At 46.1% G+C, this 21444-nt stretch overlaps 1 protein-coding gene across 2 annotated transcripts in view; it reads right to left on the bottom strand.

Moving 5' to 3' along the window:
- Positions 1-21444, bottom strand: part of SLC7A9 (solute carrier family 7 member 9) — a 94133-nt gene that overhangs the window by 57981 nt on the left and 14708 nt on the right. For both annotated transcript variants that reach the window (XM_068128794.2, XM_068128793.2), the window contains 3 exons: positions 18601-18843; positions 18366-18491; positions 12693-12792 (listed from right to left, as the gene is read on the bottom strand). In XM_068128794.2, coding sequence (XP_067984895.1) covers positions 12693-12792; positions 18366-18491; positions 18601-18843 — 469 coding nt within the window. The remainder of the gene's footprint in view (positions 1-12692; positions 12793-18365; positions 18492-18600; positions 18844-21444) is intronic.

The following is a 21444-nucleotide window of genomic DNA, read 5'->3' as shown; positions in this document are numbered from 1 at the left end:
TGGATGAATGCTGTGAGCCCATAGTCCAGTTTACAGCACCGGGGTGTGCTGTCAAGGCCGAAACGTGTGTGAGTGCGGAGCATGGAATGAGTGGTGACGTAGGAAATAGGTTCGAGGTGCAAGGGGAAATAGAAATTCCACCAGGAGCAGGCTTTAGAAAGGGGATTGTAATTTCTCCCTCAGCTTCACAGGAACTTCGAGGTAGAGCGCAGATGCGTAGCAGGCGGCGTTGGCATGCGTCACATACTCCCTGGACCCATTTTCGAACAAGAGGGGCCCAGCAACGACACCGCCAGGTGTCCCTTGGTCATCGGACCTCTCTGAGGACACGAGGGGTTCGGCTAGCTAAATGGGATTTACCTGTCTTCAGGGAATTAAAGAGAAGAGGGGGAGGCCGCTCCCCCAAGTGGGGTCTACCTGACTTCCGCGAACCCTGGAGAAAAGGAGGGGGTGGACCACGACCCCAATTGAGACGTGACCCTTATGAGCCGTGGCGGAAAGGCGGCGGGGCCATGTAAGGGGTAATGAGGGATTCCTTCCCTCACTCCCTTTCCAATGAGCCACAGAAGCAGGCCAGATTGGAAAGAAAAAAAAGAAAAAAAAAGGGAATTCTTGACTGAAAATAATATCGAGAGAGATTGCAAATTGAGAGACTGACAAGAGACAAGAGTGGCACAAGTGGATGTGCGTGACTATTTAAAAAAAAAAAAAAAAAAAAAAAAGTGAGAGAAATAGTGGGGACATGACATCCCCTGCAAAGTTAAACACCCCTGCAAAAAGTGGAAGGTGTTGGATGGTGTTGTGGACTGGGTGTGTGGCACTGTGGAATGAATGACGAAGGTGTTTGGGATGAATGGCGTGATTGTGTGAATGAGGAGAGTGAGTGCGAACAATGTACCCTGTTGGTAGGAGTCTCCTAACCAAGTGAGTGTAGGTTAGGGGGACTTAGTGGATTTGACGTGGATTCTGGCTGCTGTTCCATTGTGCAGGCGGACTGCTAGGGGTAGGTGCAGCCAAGGTATGGTGGTACTGGCTGGGAGTGTGACATGGTATTGGAAGTTGGTGAGTCGGGAGGGGACACCAGACAGTAGGGTTTAGAGTGCTAAGAGAGCACAGTGCGGGGGCTAGAGAGCCACCCGGTTAGAGTGCTTGGAGAGCACAGTGTGGGGGCTAGAGAGCCACCCCTTATTTAGGAGCGCCAGAGGCGCGCTCAGGTGAACCCCGAGGTCGCTGGGTGTCCCCCACCACCTATTGGAAGCAGGCAAAGAGGCCTAGTTGTAGTCACACTCCCCAGCCAATGAGTTATGCCTGGCACCACCAAGTGAAGAAAAAGAGACAAATAAGGGCCTTGCCCAGGTTTAAAAGAATGGAACAGTGTGCCAGGTTGGAAAAAATGGGTCATTAGGATCATTGTGGCAATGGCAGGGTTTGTGCCATTGGTTAGAGCTTCAAGTAAAAGGTTAGGTTCGATGAACTCTCCTCCGCACCATTCATGTGTGACACCTGGTACGAGTCGTGTTGATGGGAAAGTTGTGAACAAGGGCCAGGTTCGGTCGCCCTCTCCAAGTGCCAGAGAAGCCACCAGTGTGTCATGAGCACACAGATAACAATTGATTAAGAAGCACACCATCCTGTCAGCTAAAAAGTGAAAGGACTTTTAAAAAAGACCATACCAAAACAAGTCGTACCAAGATAAGTCAGGCAAGGAAGGTTAAGGGTACTCTTCATTTTGCCTGGGCTGAGGTCATCACCCCCACTTGCACCCTCAAGAATGCCTCCAGACTGCATTTGCTTACCATCGATAGAACTGTGCCACCTGCTGTCCAAGGCAGGGCTTGTTGCCTGCTGCTGCTCGGTTGTGGGCCATGTGACCGGAGCATTTTGTAGGCCATGTGGCCGGATCATTTTTGTGTGCCATGTGGGCCGAAGCATTTTTGTGGGCCATGGAGGCCAAAGTGCTTTTGCGGGCTGTTGCAGCCGAAGATTCATGCCGTCTTGTGGGCTCAGTGGGCCGAAGGACTCTTTGTGAGATTAGGCCACTGGGCCGACTGAACTCACCTGGTGAGAGGCCAATAAGGCCACGAAGTAAGGAAACCCCTCTGGGGTGAAGACACAACACTGCCGGGAGGAGGCGTGAAGGAGCAAACACGTCAAGAAGCTTTGAAACTCTGAATGTCTTGCTCCGATGTGAATATTGGTGTTGAAAGTAACATTGAATGCCCTCCTGCGCAAATGCATAATTAGAATGTTAAGTATTGTGCATAGAGTGTGGATGTGTTTGTTAGATTAGTGATCCGACACACTAGGATAGGGACATGCCAATCTTACTGATACTTTGCTTCTTGGAGTTAAGTGCTTGCAATGTTGTGGGTTAGAGTAAATGGGAGATTTGTGCTGTACGTTAGACAGGGCCATTCCCGCGGGCTGCCCCTAGTGGAGGCTCGGGAGAGCCTCGGGAGAAAGGTGGGGGTAGTGTTGCGGAAATGGCCCTTAGTGGTTTATTAAATATAGAATTAGTTCAGGTCCCCTCTTAGATGTATGTTTACCATAGATCGTCTGTACTGGGATGGTAGTTTTGTGTCGGAAGGTGTAGCAGGCTGTTTTGTGTGGTGCATTGGTGGTGTACAAGAGACGGTTCCCTTTTAATTACATCTTGACAATCAAACAAGGTGCAAGTTCCATTAAGACCGGCCTCGGTTGCAATGCCATGATCGAGGCAATGGATTGACGTGAGAAAGCGCGATTGAGCGGGCAAAAACGACAAGCGCCGTCAAAAACCGGAAGCGGCGCTTCGAGTAGTCGTTGAGCACGGGCGAGGAAGGAGGCGGAAAGACGCATGCGCGGATGGCGTGTGGACAGGCCTTCGTGGCGGGTTCCTGCCGGAGAGCTCTCTCCGTGCGTGATTGAGCGGGAGAAACGGAAAATCGTGCTGATCGCGTGGCCGATAAGGAGAGCGGGTGGCCGCCATTTCGCGACGCTTGATGCGTGGCCGATAAGAGGGCGGGCCGCCATTTGGCAGACTGCAGGCCCAAGCGGGGCCTTCGAATCCGGCGACATCGGCTTGTTACGAGCTGCATTCGCCCTTTTCACATCTTCACCTCTCGTCCATCAACACCACCAAGTACCCCCTGTCTTGTATGAATGTTGTCCAGGCCTAAGGTTTATCTCGTTAGGGTCACCCCGCGAAACCCTTAATTGTAGCTCCCTAGATAAGAGCGGGTTATTACTCATAGTTGAATTATTTGTAGCTCCCTAATGTTCCTCCATTAAATCTGGTTGATTCGTATGGAAGTTGCCGCACTGCATTCATCTGTGTCGCATTGAAGAGCAATCCGCTCGATTTGTAATTAAAACCAAGCTGGCTACAGGTTGCGGCAGACTTCGCTCGGTCTCTGACAAAACCCAACCTGTAGCGACGGGTGTCTCCCCAACTGGCAAGGCACAGGTGTAATTTGGTATCGCGATAGAGGCGCGTAACCCGAGATCTGTGTCGAACCAGCCGGCGTTGCACCCGTGGGACGGCCGTGCCGGGAGGCGCGACCCGTCACCTACAACAATATATATATATATATATATATATACATATATATATAAACATATATATATATATACATATATATATATAAACATATATATATACATATATATATATATATATATATATACATATATGTATGTATATATATATATATATATATATATATATATATATATATATATATATATATATATATATATATATATATATATATATATATATATATATATATATATATATGTATATATGTATATATATATTTACAGACTTGGCATTTAATATGGAATATTTTTTTTGTGGGGGTGAACTTACTTTTCAACATGACTTAGAACCAAAAGTTCATTGGAATTATGTTGAAATTATTCTGGATTTTGTTAATGTGACCTTTAAAAGAAACAAAAACCACATTTGACATTTCGAAGCAAATAAATAGATCCTTGAAAGTGATGTAAACTGATATCGAACTCAATTCATGGACAGTACTGTGTTAAACTCTGTGCGTTTTCCAGAAGTATCTCTTCATTTTGCACATTAGCCAAAAATCTTTTTTAACAAAAACAAAAGTTAAATTACGACTGGGATTACGGACAGCAAAATTACAGTTCAGTACTTCGTGTAACCCCCACGAGCATTCAGGAGAGCACGTACACGTTGAGGCATGCTGTTCACGAGATTTGCCAAGGTTTGGACAGGAATCGCTTGCCATGCAGTGATAATAGCCTGCTGCAATTCACGCACAGAGGTCGGCTGCTGGTCCAAGTGGTCGATTTGACGCGATAATTCTGCCCACAAGTTCTCTATCGGATTCATATCCGGGGACATGGCAGGCCACTCCATATGCTCTACACCACGGTCAGCAACAAAGTGTTGGATCATGCGAGCACAATGAGGCCGTGCATTGTCATCTTGGAAGCCAAAGTTTCCTCGAAAGGTTGCACGAGCAAATGGAAGCAATGTTTCTTCTAGAATGGGCCTGTACTTGAACTGGTTCAGGTTTCCATTCAGAACAACCATGTCAGTTTTGCCCCCTGCATGAAAAGCAGCCCAAACGGTCACCCCACCACCTCCAGCTTGGACTCTTGGCACTATACAATCTTTGTTGTAGGCTTCATGCACTTGTCTGCGCACTCGGACGCGGCCATCTTGACGATAGACCAGAAATCTAGACTCGTCACTGAAGATCACGTGATTCCAGTGTCCTGGCTGCCATTGACGGTGCTCTCTGGCCCACTGCAATCGGTGCTGGCGGTGTTGTCTGGTCAGGCGTGGCTTTCTCAGGGGACGCCTGGCACAATAGCCTGCTTGAACCAATCGTTGGTTGACTAGCCTTCTGGATACAGGCACATTTGTCAGTTGCTGCCACTCAGCCCTAAGCCGATTAGCTGACTTGGTATGGCCATTGCGGACTAACCGGTGCAGCTGGCGATCATCCCTCCTTGTGGTTCTGCGGGGACATCCTGGCCTCGGTATTGGAGTAGGGACACCCCTCTGAGCATTTCGTTTCAGGATCTTTGACACCTGACCTTGAGTGAGGCCATACTGCCGAGCAGCAATAGCACGCTGTTTCATGCCGTAATTTCGTAAAGCCACCACTCCATGACAAACAGCATTGTCGAGTTGACGGACTATCTCCAGAGGAAGCGGCAATAACTTTTGGAGACGTGCAGCAGTTGTTTTCCACGAATACGGAATGCAACAACCCTTGTATACCCGACTGTGAAGCCAATCATCAAATGCACCTGTCCGTACATTTTGCCACGCCACCTGTGATATAATCCTGTTGCAAAGTGTAAAAGAAACTCACCAGATTGATATACAGAGTTAAGAAAGTAAACCCAAGTCAAGAAAAAATATATATTCCATATTAAATGCCAAGTCTGTATATATATGTGTATGTATATATATATATATATATATATATATATATATATGTGTATGTATATATATATATATATATGTATGTATATATATATATATATATATATATATATGTGTATATATATATATATATATATGTATATATATATATATATATATATATATATGTATATATATATATATATATATATATGTATATATATATATATATATATATATGTATATATATATATATATATATGTATATATATATATGTATATATATATATATATATATGTATGTATATATATATATATGTATGTATATATATATATATATATATATATATATATATATATATATATATATATATATATATACATATATATATATATATACATATATTGTTATGAATTTTGGGGTAGAGTGATATATAGATCAGGTAGATCTGTGTAGGTATCATGCTCCAACTGTCATGAAGAAGAACCATCTCGATGTACATAAGTAGAGGGAGGACCTGTCTAGCCCGGATGTCTGATTAAGTTTGTATATTTGTGATTATATGAGGATGGCCTTGTGTTAGCTAGTTCTAGGGATCATGTTAACTACTACCTTGTTAGTCAAACCTCTGTGATCTATCCTTTGTCCCTAATGGCACTACACATAGACACCAGGAAAGGCTCAATAGCACCACACGCACTAATTAAATCCCCCCCACAACAAAACTCACCGGAAGAAGAGTAGTGCAGGCAGGAAGCGCCCACGCATTGCACCAACATGGCGATAAAACAATGTTCAGGCCGGCTGATGCCATGCCCACCTCACGATGGATTGGTCGAGGGGTTGATGGGGAGATCACACCAATGGTCGGGAGGGCCAATCGGGACGCAGCTGAAGACCAGAGGCAAGAAGGAGCCAGCTGATTGGCCAAGGGGAGATTATAAAAAAGGAGTGTGCCCACCATTTTCTCTCTCCTCTCCCCTCCCCCATCCCCCCAACCCTCTCTCATTCTGGCAACCTTCGTTGCCCGGACGTCGTCCTTCTCCTTGCCTTGGACTCTCTTGCCTTCTCTCTCAATTGCCCCTTACGCCTTCCTCCACCATCGACTCTCTCCTCTTGGTTCCGGACATTGCAAGCGATTGCGCATGGACGAGGGCGGCCGCTGGAACACCACAAGGCCGGGGTGAGCGGGACACCCGGTGAGGCCTAGCAGTGCATGAACGAGGCGGATTGAGGCCTACTTCCCGCCCATGCGCGCTCGGACTGGACGATCGCTGTCAATGCGCCAATTGAGCTGAGTGCACGATAACTTACACATTTATTTTCATTCCTTTACTTCGTCTGTAGTATGTAAGTCTGGTGTGTGGGATCCCAAATGAGGTTTTAGTTTCATTGTCGTGTTTCTCTTGTCCCGGCATTCCGTTAGAATAAATCTTTTCATTATTTTACCCTGTACATTTTACATCGGTTTTCGCTTGAGTTAATTTCCACAGGTTTGAAGACTGCCGGCGGGATCCGTGAGGGAAGTTAGTTTCAACATCCTCATCCTCCTCCTCCTGACCCTCCTCCCTCCCCGCGTGCATGAACTTTGCCATATTTGAACTGAACGCCTTCGGAGTTAAAGCTTGCTCGGCTAATCTGTTTCCTGGTTTTAATCGCAAGGAACACGACATTTGGTGTCAGGCAGTTGGGCTTCGAGCCTCGCGGACACTCAGTGTCCGAAGGTTGCGAGTTCGACACCAGCTGAGGGCAAATTGCGCTCAGCTTTCGGTATTCAAATTTTTTTTTAACGATTGTCTTTCCCTTGTAGAGTCGGAGGTAGTCATAGTACCGGGGTGTCAAATGTTGTAGTTTATTGGGGTGTACGAAGTGCAACATCGCGTTTTAGAAAAATTTAAATATATATATTTTTTTTGAGAAAAAATATACGCGTGGGGAACTATTTTCTCACCGCGGATGGCAGAAGCGAGTGAGATGGCCGAGCGGGTTTGGGATGCTGAAGGCTTTGGAAGTAGGCCGAAGACAAGGGGAGTTGAGAATAGTGGTGGAACCTCCCCCGCTGTGGAGCGATCGGGTCAAGAGACAGACCGGATTGCTTTCCAGGCCAAGATGATAAATTTTATGAAGGGAATGAAGGAGCGACTGAATAACAAAATGGATTCCCAAAGGAATGAATTGAAGGACGAAATGAGGGGAATGAAAAGGGAATTGAAGGGAGATGTGAAGGGAATGAATGAGCAGGTTAATGCTCAAACCAAAAAAATTGCGGGACGGGCGAGGGAATTGAAGGAAAAACAAAAGAATGGTGCCGCTGGGGGCACAGAAGACACCAAGTGTGGCAGAATTTGAAGCAAAACGGGGAGAATTAATAAATGGAATAGAAGAGTGTGCAGCCCAAGCTGATGTGCGTGATGCACAAGAGCAGGGCATTACAACGGGATTTGAATTAAATTTAAAACGGGAGGTGGCACGTTTGGAGGTAAATGGGGAGTGTTCGAATGTAAATAGGGGAGAATCAAATTTAAATGGGGAATGTTTGTTACAGGGAGGCCTGGAAGGTTATTGGGACCGAGTGGATGCCGCAACACACCAGCAGGGGGATGAATTTGGAATTGCGCTGCACCAGGGCAGTTGTGCAGAGCAAGAGGGGGTAGACGTATTGGGGGGGTCTGGGTAATGGAACCAGACATTTATTGATAAAGGCCCGTGGGGGCCAGAACTGATTGGGGGTGATGATGACAATGTATGTGGACAGGAGCGGCTGGATACCTGGGACAATACCATTGGGGAGGACGTTGACCAGGTCCAAGGGAGCTTGGGGGTTGAGGTGAGTCGGTCGGTTGATGAGGTTGAGGTGACCGAGGGGATCCTCACCACAAACTGATTGGGCACCAGAGGCTCCGAAATTAAATACCCAGCAGGGGGAGTGTTTGGGCTCGGAACTGGATTTGGATATGAGAGAATCGGGAAATAGATCCTCGGTAAAACTGGGCCCCATAGGGAATGTGGAACAGCTGCAGGGAGGGGCAGAACACCCCGAGGAGGGGGTTGTTACCCGCAGCTGTGGTTTGGCATGAGAGAGAAATTTTGAAAAGGAAAAAGAATTGATATTTAAATGGGGATTGGATTTGGAACAGCCTTGGTGGGAGTTGGTCCCCAGGCTGCGGAATGCGGACCAGGAGAGGTCATTGGGGATGGCCTCGGGGAAAACTTGCCCCTTTGGGAATTTGGTTATGCCAGCCCAGCTGGGGCTGTGCTGGCGAGATATGGACGTGGGGTCCGACCATGGGTGTCATGGTACGACCTGGGCCCCACGGGGGGGTCTGGTGGAGTGTTGCATCTTTTGTCCATTGGGGCGCCGCCTGAGCGGGTGGCTCGGCCCGGCAGGGTCACTGGACCCTGGTGGGGGTTAGGACCTCCAGGGCGTCCGAGGTGGTTTCTCACAGGCCAGGGATGGCGTATAATGAGGACCACTAGGGGGAGGTGTTGTAGGTCGCGCTTTGGTGGCAGCACCACGGACGGCCACCATGATCCTGATGTGGTGACAGCCCGTGCAAGCTGCCTGACAGCCTCTCCCTGAGCTCTGGGACAGCCAGCATATGGTGACCTGCCATGCTGTGCTGGTCTATGGACGTGGGTCGAACCGCATGGACAGGAATGATTATAGCCCACCGGACAACCATTTGGGCATCTGTGGAACATGATGGTGTGAGAATGATCTTCCACAGATGATCTGTTGTGATTTGTGGACTCTCGGCTTGGGAAGTGAGCCATGGGTTTGATTAATCTGAATGTGTAACGAGCCGAGCATACTGGCCATGCTCGGCTGGCATGTGTATGGAAAAGCACCCTTCTTTGGTGAGATTAGTAAAATGTGAAAAAATATTTGTCACGGATAATCTGAGGGTTAGATGTAAAATTAAGGGTGAATTTTGTGTGAGGGAATGGTGGTCACTGAAACCAGTGGCACCATTATTGATCCAGGTGTGTTAGACCAAAGTGCTGGAGGCTGGGATAAAATTGATAGGGTAGAAGGACACAGCCTTCAACTGGTCATGGGGGCGACTGCGCTGATATTTGGGACGCAGGGTGTGGAGATGTAGTTGGGTAGTCTGGAGGTCAACGTGGTGCTATGGGTGTCCGAGGTGTGCGGACCATGTCTTCTGGGTGAGTCTCCTGGTGGAACATGGCTGTCTGCTGGACCTTGGCATGGTCAAGTGTGGGTGGGCACTGGGGGCTGCAGTTGTGTGGACTGGGCGGTGCAGGGCGATGGACTGGGCGATGTGGGTGGTGCAGGTGACGTGATGTGGATGCCACGCACTGCGACCGCTGCCCCCAGGGCCGAGGTTTTTGGGGAATGGTCATGTTTGTGGGCAGCAGGTGTTCACAACATTGGCCAGCTGGGGCTAGAGCAGCTGTGTTCCTCGCAGGGGGGCCGAAGGATAGATGGTGGGTCGCACCCTTATGGACACTCATGGGCCATGTTGACGTTTCGGATGCTCAGCTTGTCCCGATGGCCCTTGCACAGTAGAGGTGCCGAGCTGTCGTAGCCACATGTAGTAGTGTAGTGATAGTCATCATTGGAGGGGGATCCACATACCTGCTGGTACCATGGGACAAAAGGCAATTTGGTGAGATTGGTAGGCCCAATGGAATAAATTTTGGGATTCTGTAGGGTGGATGGCACTTTGGACCCGACGAACCGGCAAATACCTGCATATCAAGGTCGAGGTAAGGCCTTGATGTTTACTGTCCCAGGGTTCATTACTTGCTTGAGAAATTGGGGACATGTAATTTGGAGTAGGGGGCGGGTGAGAGTGATGGCATGGCCGGTGAGGGGATGAAATGTGTGCCACACCGTGTCTTGTGGGTGGCGTTTGTTTACGTGTAGAGGTTTTGTGTTTTTGTGTGGTCGAGAGGATGGAAATGGAAACTGAGAATGAGTGATGATTATTGTGTTTTGAAAGGTATTGATTAAATGTGACTAGGGATTTCACATGATGGAAGCAGGCCATGGCAAAAACTCTTTTGTACCATCTTTTGAGAATACGTGGTGGAGAATTGAATGGCAGTGGGCTAGGAAAGGTTTTGTGGATTTTGTGGGTGGGGAAGGTGTGTGTGTCCAAGTACGGATCAAGCTCTGGAGGAGCGATGACTGCAGCTCTTCTCTGCAGTGATTACCCCTGCAGCCAGTAGTATCTGGAAATTGGAGTCCGTCGGTGGTGGGGTCTGTTGGGCGCCCTGGGGTGAGAGACTCCCGGCGACCCGTGAGGCTGCAAGGAAGCCTGAGGAAACGGAGCCTGGTGTGTGGAGACCCCTACCGGTGGGTTGACAGCATAAGGTGCTGCTTGGCTGTCATGGGGCCAAGAGGTAAGGGGGGGGGGGGGCGAAGAAGTTGTAAGTCGGGTGACTTGTTTTGGGACTGTGGGCACCACAGCCTGATGCGCCCCCACCATCTTACTTGTGTGGTACCTCCCCGCTGCCTAGTAGAAACGCACGCACATGTGTATGACACCTATATAACATGGTCCTGTGGGGGGGGGGGAGGGGGGGAAGGGGGGGTGAAGTGTGTGTTTGTGATGATTTAGTGTTGTGATGATTTTTGGAATGTGTATGAATGTTTATGGGTTTGTGTTGATGAATGTGGGCGAAATCCACTGAGCCATCACTCACCTGTAACACCAGACAGGGCTCGTGGAAATTTGGAGTGCATTGGGATGGCCCCGCAGGTAAGGTTGTGTCTTGTGGCATCCACCGGGGGATGCAGTCTGTCGGAAGGGGTTGTACAAATGTTTATTGGAATCTTTGAATTTTTGCAAGTTTGGTTCTCCTGATTTCTGCTCATCCATGCTTTTTAAAGCCTCCGGCCTGTGCGTCACTCATGACGCGCTGCACCCCTCCCCTCACACCATTTGTTGAGGTTCCTGTTTGATGTGGGGGAGGTCTGCCCCTCATGACTTGGATCTCGGGAAAAAGGTCCTCCCCCTTCCCTCGAGCAGGAACGAAGCTGTTTCCATGCCTAAAGTAGTGCCGACTGCCCAGCAAAACTCTAAAAAGAACATAAACACTGATTTACAAAGGGCAGTACCGTACATAAAACGAGGACTCGCAGGGATGGTGATTTTAGAAACTGACATGAGGCGGGGTGGACATCGTCTATCTATTACATATAATGACGCATATCTAATATCACAATTAATTACTTTACGCTTACTCGAAGACATTCATTAACAAAAGCGATAATTGCTTTGCCATACATTTCCCCTACCGATGTGATATTTTCTAACACCAAAAATGGCATAACTCGGTGAAAAAATTGACGAAACGCCCTGAAAGTCGAACTTGTTTTGTAACTTATCATATTAAAGGAATGCACCAAGTTTCAGTTGAATATGTTAAAGGGTATGGGAAAAAAGTTTGAAAAACCACAGGTAGGACAGACAGACAGACGGACAGACAGATGGAGAACAAACTTATAGTCCCCTCGGGTGAAACCGGTAAGGGACTAATAAGCCAACTAAACTATACTAAGCAATAATAACCCCAAGGAGTCATTTCCACAACACTATCATTCCTGCCATTGGTGAGAATAGATAGCAAGGGCTGCTAGTTTGGGTGGCATGAACATACCTGCCCTGCTGTCACAATGGCCAATCACCATTTGAAGCCCCATGGGTGGGGATTGTTGGACTGTGTGAGCACACACCTTGCATGACCTCTCACGTAATCTTAATTTTCCCCGACAGTTTCTGAGGCTCATGGAGGAGTTATCACACACAAATAACACAATCACCATTCTCACACACAGACAATATAGGGCTTGATGTCAGACAAATATGGCTGTTGACCTTGGGGAAAATAACTTATTGGAGCCACCACCATCACCATCATTTTGTGCATGTTTCAAATCTGTACACCCAAGGTCAAAATGTTTTTTGCTTGTCAAGTATGATAATTGCCATTTATATATGCATAAATATTTGGATTGTGTACAATAAAAATAGAGGGTAAAACACCTTACTGGTACATTTTGGGACATTGTACAATTTGATACAATGTCATTTTAACTGGTACATTTTGTACGTAAAATGAATTGAACGAAAGTTGTGACATTGGCTATATCAGCTGTTTACTTTTTGAGAGTTTTGTTTGTAATGTTATATATTATGTCGTGGTTCCCCCCATACACTAACACTGGAGTATACAGCATTGTATATCAATGGCAATTCAAAATATACATTTCATTTGTGGTCCAAATTTTTTTTTTCAGTTTACTAGAATATTGTGTGTGCCCACCATCCATCGTATGCCCACAGTCCACTGTAGAAAGCCAGACCAATGGATCCAAAATCAGTCGTTGCTCCATCAAAGGTATTTTGCAGGTTTTGAGTTTTACCTGTTTCATTTGAGTGGAATCAATTAACACACCTCGTGATCAGGAAACATTCCGTACATTTCGAATGCATAATTTCCAAAAATAAATACTGCTCTCCAGAAATGAATACATACTGCTATGCAGGTGTATTGCATAAATCGGCCATCTATTTATTACTGTACAGTGCATTCAGAAAGTATTCAGACCCTTTCACTTTTTTCACATTTTGTTATGTTGCAGCCTTATGCTGAAATCGTTTAAATTCATTTTTTCCCTAATCAATCTACACTCAATACCCCATAATGACACAGAGAAAACAGGATTTTAGAAAGTTTTGCAAATTTATTAAAAAGAAAAAACTGAAATATCACATTGACATAAGTATTCATACCCTTTGCTATGACACTAGAAATTTAGCTCAGGTGCCTCCCATTTCTCTTGATCATCTTTGAGATGTTTCTACACCTTGATTGGAGCCCACCTGTGTTAAATTCAATTGATTGGACATGATTTGGAAAGGCACACACCTGTCTATATAAGGTCTCACAGCTGACAATGCATATCAGAGCAAAAACCAAGCCATGAGGTCGAAGGAACTGCCTGCAGAGCTCAGGGACAGGATTGTGTCGAGGCACAGATCTGGGGAAGCCGACAAAAAAATTCTCTGCTAGATTGAAGGTTCCCAAGAGCACAGTGGCCTCCATAATTCTTAAATGGAAGAAGTTTGGAACAACCAGGACTCTTCCTAGAGCTGGCCGCCCGGCCAAACAGAGCAATCGGGGGAGAAGGGCCTTGGTAAGAGAGGTGACCAAGAGCCCGATGGTCACTCTGGCTGAGCTCCAGAGATCCTGTGTGGAGATGGGAGAAACTTCCAGAAGGACAACCATCACTGCAACACTCCACCGATCTGGGCTATATGGCAGAGTGGCCAGACGGAAGCCTCTCCTCAGTGAAAGACACATGAAAGCTCACAGAATCTTGTTTCTCACAGTCTGAGTCCTTTAGGTGCTTTTTTGCAAACTCCAAGCGGACTTTCCTGTGTCTTTCACTGAGGAGAGGCTTCCGTCTGGCCACTCTGCCATAAAGACCAGATCGGTGGAGTGTTGCAGTGATGGTTGTCCTTCTGGAAGTTTCTCCCATCCCCACACAGGATCTCTGGAGCTCAGCCAGAGTGACCCTCGGGTTCTTGGTCACCTCTCTTGCCAAGGCCCTTCTCCCCCGATTGCTCTGTTTGGCCGGGCGGCCAGCTCTAGGAAGAGTCCTGGTTGTTCCAAACTTCTTCCATTTAAGAATTATGGAGGCCACTGTGCTCTTTGGAGCCTTCAATGCAGCAGAATTTTTTTTTTGAAGGCTTCTCGAGATCCGTGCCTCGACATAATCCTGTCCCTGAGCTCTGCAGTCAGTTCCTTCGACCTCATGGCTTGGTTTTTGCTCTGATATGCATCGTCAGCTGTGAGACCTTATATAGACAGGTGTGTGCCTTTCCAAATCATGTCCAATCAATTAAATTTACCACAGGTGGACTCCAATCAAGGTGTAGAAACATCTCAAAGATGATCAAGAGAAATGGGAGGCACCAGAGCTAAATTTCAAGTGTCATTGCAAAGGGTCTGAATACTTATGTCAATGTGATATTTCAGTTTTTTCTTTTTAATAAATTTGCAAAACTCTCTAAAATCCTGTTTTCTCTTTGTCATTATGGGGTATTGAGTGCAGATTGATGAGGGGAAAAGGGAATTTAAACGATTTCAGCACAAGGCTGCAACATAACAAAATGTGAAAAAGTGAAGGGGTCTGAATACTTTCTGAATGCACTGTATGTTTGCAAAAATTGGAGGATCAGTTTTATCAAAACAGCATTGACACGTAATAAATAGATGCCATTCAAGTTAGAACCAGGAATATTTTGTGCAGCAATTATATGCAATGGTACAAATCTGAAGTTGAAATAAAATTATTCCCAAGAAAACATCTCCAAATTTCAAAGACCATCTGTGTCCACTTTGTATTCAAACTAAACTTGACGAAAACAACAACTAAAAAAAAAAAGTAAAATTTATTAATTACTGCTCTCCATATTCTCATAGTAAAGGTCTGTAAACAATTTGATGACAAAAGCTCAAATATTAAGCTAGAATTAAACATCTCAAAATGCAAGTGGACAAAGTATAGAAATACAGAAGCGATGGAAAATAAATAAATAAATAAAACCCAGCCGTCTCGTGCTGATAAAGCAAATTTGTACGCACTGACCTTGCCCTTTGACAAGACCCAATTATTAATTGACGATGATAATCACTCCCTTTTGCATCTTCAGATGTATATGGCTGCTAAATCAGTTTTGATTCTTGGCTATTGGGCACAATCCTGCATTGGTCGCCACTCCGACACAGGATACTTGAATGGCTCATTCATCCTCATTTTGCAGACCTCAGAAGGATGAAAGGCTTAGTCAACCCACCTGGTGTTAATTCAACGGCATGACAGGGGCTTGAACTCAGGACGTTGCAATCTTGAGCAAGCCACCTTGACCGTTAAGCCAATACCAGGCTTAATTATTAATTAGTCTTCAACATATTCTCATATTGTAGCTTTTCTGAAAAAAACGTTATGGCCTGGACAGACAGACAGACAGACAGACAGACAGACACATGGACACACACTGACACACACAATTATAAAACCCTGTCTCCCGTTGCATGACGGACACGCTAATTAAGGTATTTTGCCATCAGTGTTTCTTGGCCAGACAATTTGATCACAATTGCGAAAGTACACAAGAAAGAGCAATCAGATTGCAGACCCTTGCCTGGATGTGTTTTTAGTTTTTTGTAAGGCTTTTGTGGAAAAAAAAAAATCCTGGCGGCCAATTCACGTGACCGATGACGTCATCGTTTTTTTTTTCCTCCACCAATTTATCCCTAGATGATGCTTAATAAATTTCATCTTGAGCGGATGAAGTTTTTTTACTTGTCGAATTATGACGTCATAATGGTGGCACCTATGACATCATCATTAACATATTTTATTCCCCATGGAGAGTTCTTTACAATGAGCCATGTCTCAATTTTTTTCTATGCAGCACTTTCAGAGATATAGAGGTGCAAAGTTTCTCGGTTTTTCCAAGATGGCGCCCGTACCACGTGACCTATGACGTCATAATTATTTAAAAAATATACAGATGGAGTTGCACCTATGTTGAAAATCTCCTGTCAATCGGACCAACGGTTGCAGATAAATTAATATTTATTCTGTGCGGACAAACAGACAGACAGACAAACAAACAGACAAACGGATTCAAATGCAATGCCCCCTATGGCGAGGGTAAAAATATTTGCAGGAATGTCCTTTTCTATCCAGAACAACGAATGTTTATTGATGGAATTTTCACATACTGTATATGGCTTTGTTGTTGCAGTTTGAAACTGCTGTCATTGCCTTTCTCGCCTCGATAAATAAACTATAAATTGAGGAAGAAGAAGAATTGAGGAAGAAGATTGAGGAAGAAACAATGACTTTAACATTTCCCAATGCACTGTGGTGGTGGTGGTGGTGAGGGGATGCGCTCAGCAAGCGGACTCATCATTTTCCACTTGTTTTTGCACGTGAAACTATATCCACCATTGTTTTTAGAAAAGATTGCATTCTCAACGAACTCTAAATTAAACAAATATCATAACGGCCCACCGTTGAGTTGCCAATGGCCACACAATAATCATGCGATGTCGTGGCTTGTCGAGTATTCCGTACTTTTGTGGCGTCCCGACAATTGTCACGGTCAAAGAGCAAATAGAAACACCATAACCAGAGTCCAAATTCCTCTTCTAATCTACAGGGGGCATTGCTGTACTTATACCAAGGAATCATACTATACTTTGAGAAGTGACTCTGTGTGGTTCCATAACATCTATGCACTCTGGAACTGCTGGATGGAGTGAGTTGAAAACTGGTGGTTGTACTCGGAGTGTGCAAGAAAGTTTGAATAACCGTTTATTTCACGCCATGAGGCACACAGGGCAAAGCAGTGCAATCATGGTCGGGTCGCCACTCCTATGCAGGATGCTCCAATGGCTCATTGTTCCCAGTAGGGCTGGTACTCATTTTGCCGCCCTCGGAAGGATGACAGGCTGAGTCAAGACCCACCTGGTGTTATTTAATGGCATGACAGGGGCTCAAACTCAAGACCCGAAATCCGAGGATCTTAAGCCAACACCAGGCTTGCAGGAAGGTTTTAGGTGATTTAAAAAAAAAAACTTTCATCGTTCTGGGGGTTCAGAGTCGGGGTAAGGCAGTGATTGTCTCCAGGTAAATACGTATTACATTATTGCAACGCTCCCTGTGGGAGGGGGTATTAAAACTCATACTAAAATACCCAACTTATGGGGGAATCATCCCATCTCCACCCGTTGATTCAACCAGCTCTGTGCAGACATTTGGTTAAATAATATTACAGTAGTCAGTCGGTATCGTCCACGTTGTCAGTTTTAGATTTCCCTTGCGAACAAGACAGACTACACCTACTGCTACCACTACCACTTTCTTCTTTAGCAATCCAATATGTTCCAACCTTGTGGGTCTGCCAGAGAACGTTTTTGGCCCAAGTCTTTCATGAACCACCTTGCGAAGCCTAAAGTTTACCAGAAGATGGCAGGAACTTCAAAGTTAGCAAGGGGGTTGGAGATAACTTGCATACCCTGCAGAGGACAGTGTGGGATCTTTAACATCCACCAACTAATGTTAACAGAAGGGTCACCCACTTTAACGTCCATTTGAGGGATGGCACACACATTGATGAATGACCCTCTATGCAAAACTCTAGGAACCACCTTTAGAGGCCATTTTCCCCCGCAAAGCGGGGGGTTGGCCTTGTTTGGGCACCTTGGTCTCCTTTACGAAGCAATGTTTTATGGTCCGGATGCCCTTCCTGCCACCAACCCTGTTAGTCGCCTCTTGCAACACACAGGGAATTACCAGTGAACTGGTACTCAATTTGCCGACCTCGGAAGGATGACAGGCTGTGTTAACCCTCCTGGTCGTTAATTCAGCGATCCACCGGGATTCGAACCCAGGATCCAAGGATCCCAAGCCGGCACCATAACCGCTAAGCCAACACCAGGCTCGAGGCTCATGAAAGAGCTAACATTAATCACACAAAAATTCAAACCGGCACATAAAACATATAATAAGGGGAGCGGTAGACAAGATGGGGAGAGAGGGGGAAGGGCACAAACACAACATTTGAGAGCAGGGACATCGAGAGTTCCTTTGGGAGGGAGAGGGCTTGGGGGGAGGTGGGAGAGGTTTAAAACACATGGACACTACAAGGACTTCCAGGAAAGAAGTTGGAATTTCAAAAAAGTATATCTGGGATGAATTAGCGGGGGTAGAAAAGATCAAGGTTTTGAATGGGGGAAGATAAGAGATGGTGGTGAACAGCTGTTTTAAAGACCTGGAGGGAGGAGAGGGATTGAAGGGAGTGGGGGAGTTTGTTCCAGAGGCGGGAGAAAAGGGGAATGAAAGAGTGAAGGTGAGCAGAGAGCAGACCTTTGTTATGAATGGGTGTGTCATAAAAATTTGAACGTGCTTACTCTTACCTTGACCCATCAGCACAAACCCAGCCACGATAATCACCACCACTATGACGAGCTTAGCAGCTGTGAAAAAATTCTGGGCGTAGGCCGCCAACTTCACGCTCAAGCAGTTGAGGAAGGTGATTGCAACTGGCAGATGTAAGATGGAGAAACCACACAAAATTGCATTTTATTTGGTTGAAGAATGTTCTTCCTTCCTCTTGTGATCATCCTACCAAATCAAAGGTTGTACACTTACCGATGGCAGCAGATGCGAGCGTCTTGATGACGATATCCGGTGGCTTACAATTTGGATAAAAGGGTGCCGTCGCATATTGTGAGAAGCTGAGGCATATTATAGCAGCTGATGATGGTTTGGTTACAATCACTGAGGTCCAGGAGTAGAGAAATGCAGGAATCGGTCCGAATGCTGACATCAAGTATGCATATTCTGCACCAGACTTGGTAATCATTGTGCCCAGTTCTGCATATGAAAGCGCCCCTGGAAAAACACAATACGACGCCATTTCAAGAGTGTACTTTATACAGCACATAGAGCTTATGGAGGACCTGGTAAGTAACTTACATGCAGGCCAAGGATACTTGGAGACAGCAGTGTACTTAATACAGCACATAGAGTTTATGGAGGACCTGGTAAGTAACTAACATGTCGGCCATGGATACTTGGAGACAGCAGTGTACTTAATACAGCACATAGAGCTTATGGAGGACCTGGTAAGTAACTAACATGTAGGCCAAGGATACTTGGAGACAGCAGTGGACTTTATACAGCACATAGAGCTTATGGAGGACCTGGTAAGTAACTAACAGGTAGGCCAAGGATACTTGGAGACAGCAGTGTACTTTATACAGCACATAGAGCTTATGGAGGACCTGGTAAGTAACTAACATGTCGGCCAAGGATACTTGGAGACAGCAGTGCACTTTGACATGAACTAAAGGAACATTTGAGTTGGCCTGCTGAATCTATGGCTCGGGTATCCCAAGCTCAAATACCATATGCTGTCTTTATTTATTTAATAAAGATTTCAAACAGCCTGATCTTTGACCATGAGTTTTGATTCCATCACACGCAACTCTGGAGATGCTGTTGCTCCACTTTAACCAATGTTTGGAGGCTCTAAATAAGAAAACAGACCTTGTCTGCTTCATGAAGGCTCATCGAAGCCAAGATTCCTACACCAGATATGTCCTGTCTTTCTGTTGTCCTTTCATCTCCGTGTTACCTCGTACCTTCTTGGTTGTGTCGTCAAACTTGTGATAGTGTGTCTCTGGCCTAATTATCCACTCCACCACTTGTAAGCATAATCTCATTCGATTTAGTTCTGGCTTGTATTCCTTCTGTCTTGGTTGCATTGCTTTTTGACTCTATTTTACTTCTCCCCTTTCTTCCCCCACTTCCTTTCCGACCCCTCTTCGTTAAAAAAAAACTTGCAAAGAAACACATCACAGTCATTCCACCTGTTATTTCCTTCCTTCCCTCATTCTTTATCCAACTCCTGCGTCCAAACGAACCACGATTTGCGGGTATTTTTCTTTTTCTTTTCTTTTTCTTCTCTGTATACAGAATCGAGGCTCGTGGAAGAGCTAAAATTTATTTCACAAACAAATCAAACAGACAAACAAAATATATAAAAAGAGGGAGCGGAAGACAAGATGGGGAGAGAAGGGGAAGCACACAAACACAACATTTGAGAGCAGGGACATCGGGAGATGTGTGGCAGGGAGAGGGCTTGGGGGGAGGAGGCGTAGGAAGGGGGGGGGGGGGGAGGTGGGAGAAGTATAAAGCACAAGGACACCAAGGACTTCCAGGACAGAAGTTGGTATTTCAAAAAAGTGGATTTGGGGTGAAATTAGCGGGGGTAGAAAAGATCAAGGTTTTGGATGGGGGAAGATAAGAGATGGTGGTGAACAGCTGTTTTAAAGACCTGGAGGGTGGAGTGGGATTGAAGAGAGTGAGGGAGTTTGTTCCAGAGGTGGGAGAAAAGAGGAATGAAGGAGTGAAGGTGAGCAGAAAGTCTTGATTTTGGCAGTTTAACCATAAGAGGGTTGCAGGCAGATCTTGTGTGACCTGTAGGAATATTTGGGGGACAGAGCCCAGAGAGAGAGCTGGGGGGGGCAAGGCCAGAGAGGAGTCGGTAGAAGACGGAAAGACCACCAACCTGCCTGCGGTGAGTGAGTGAAAGGCCCTCGGAGTTAGCTTCATCGCGGGAGATTCCAATGATTCTGAACGCTTTGGTTTCAACACCGTGAAGACGAGCTAGGTGTGAGGCAGGAGCACCAGCCCAGAGGGGAGAGCAGTATTCCATTGAGCTGTGGATGAAAGCCTTGTATGTGGTGAGGAGCTCAGGTGTGCCAAAATGTTGCCAAATGTTGTTGTTGCAGTGTTGCCAAATGTGCCGTGTTGCCCTCGTCATTTGCCTCCTGGACATGAGAGCGACATAATACGAGTTCCTTTGCAAATAACTTAATCACAGGAGGAGGCCATTTTGTCCATCAATACCTGCACCATAGTGGTCAGCTACTGCCTTGGTCATCCCCTGGAAAAGTTTATTCTCTTGAACTTGAAGGCCTCACCATCAGCCATGCCCTTTCCTAGGCAGACCACATGGCAAAGCTGGCATCCCAAGCCAACTGCAGACTGGGCATCCTCTGTCGATCCATGTCTTTCCATGGAAAATCAGAGCTACTCCATTTACAAGGCCTTTGCCCACAGCTCAATAGAGAACTGCTCTCCATTATGGGCTGGTGCCTAGCATCACATCGATCTCTCCTGTATTCTGTGCAATGTAACCCAACTCTAACACAACAATGTTGGGACAGCGCTCCCTTCCAACGTCGACCCACTGGGACAACATTACGCCGGCCCAACGTTGTTTTTTGACGTTGGCACAACGACGGGGCTGACATTGCCCCCAATGCTGGCCCAATGTTGTTGTTGTGGTGTTGCCCCAGTCAGTTCTGTTGAACAGACCAACGGCACGGCGATAGCCGATCGATCTCACAGGAGTGACCCAGAGATCCCTCACATCCAAGATGTTGTGCTCTTGTCTACATGAAGCCAGGGCCGTGCAGTCTTCCA

Source organism: Myxine glutinosa, chromosome 9, assembly GCF_964187855.1.
Source record: "Myxine glutinosa chromosome 9, kmMyxGlut1.1, whole genome shotgun sequence".
NCBI classification, from domain to species: Eukaryota; Metazoa; Chordata; class Myxini; order Myxiniformes; family Myxinidae; genus Myxine; species Myxine glutinosa.
The sequence above is the reverse complement of the archived record's forward strand: the minus strand, read 5'-3'. Positions and strand labels throughout refer to the sequence as shown.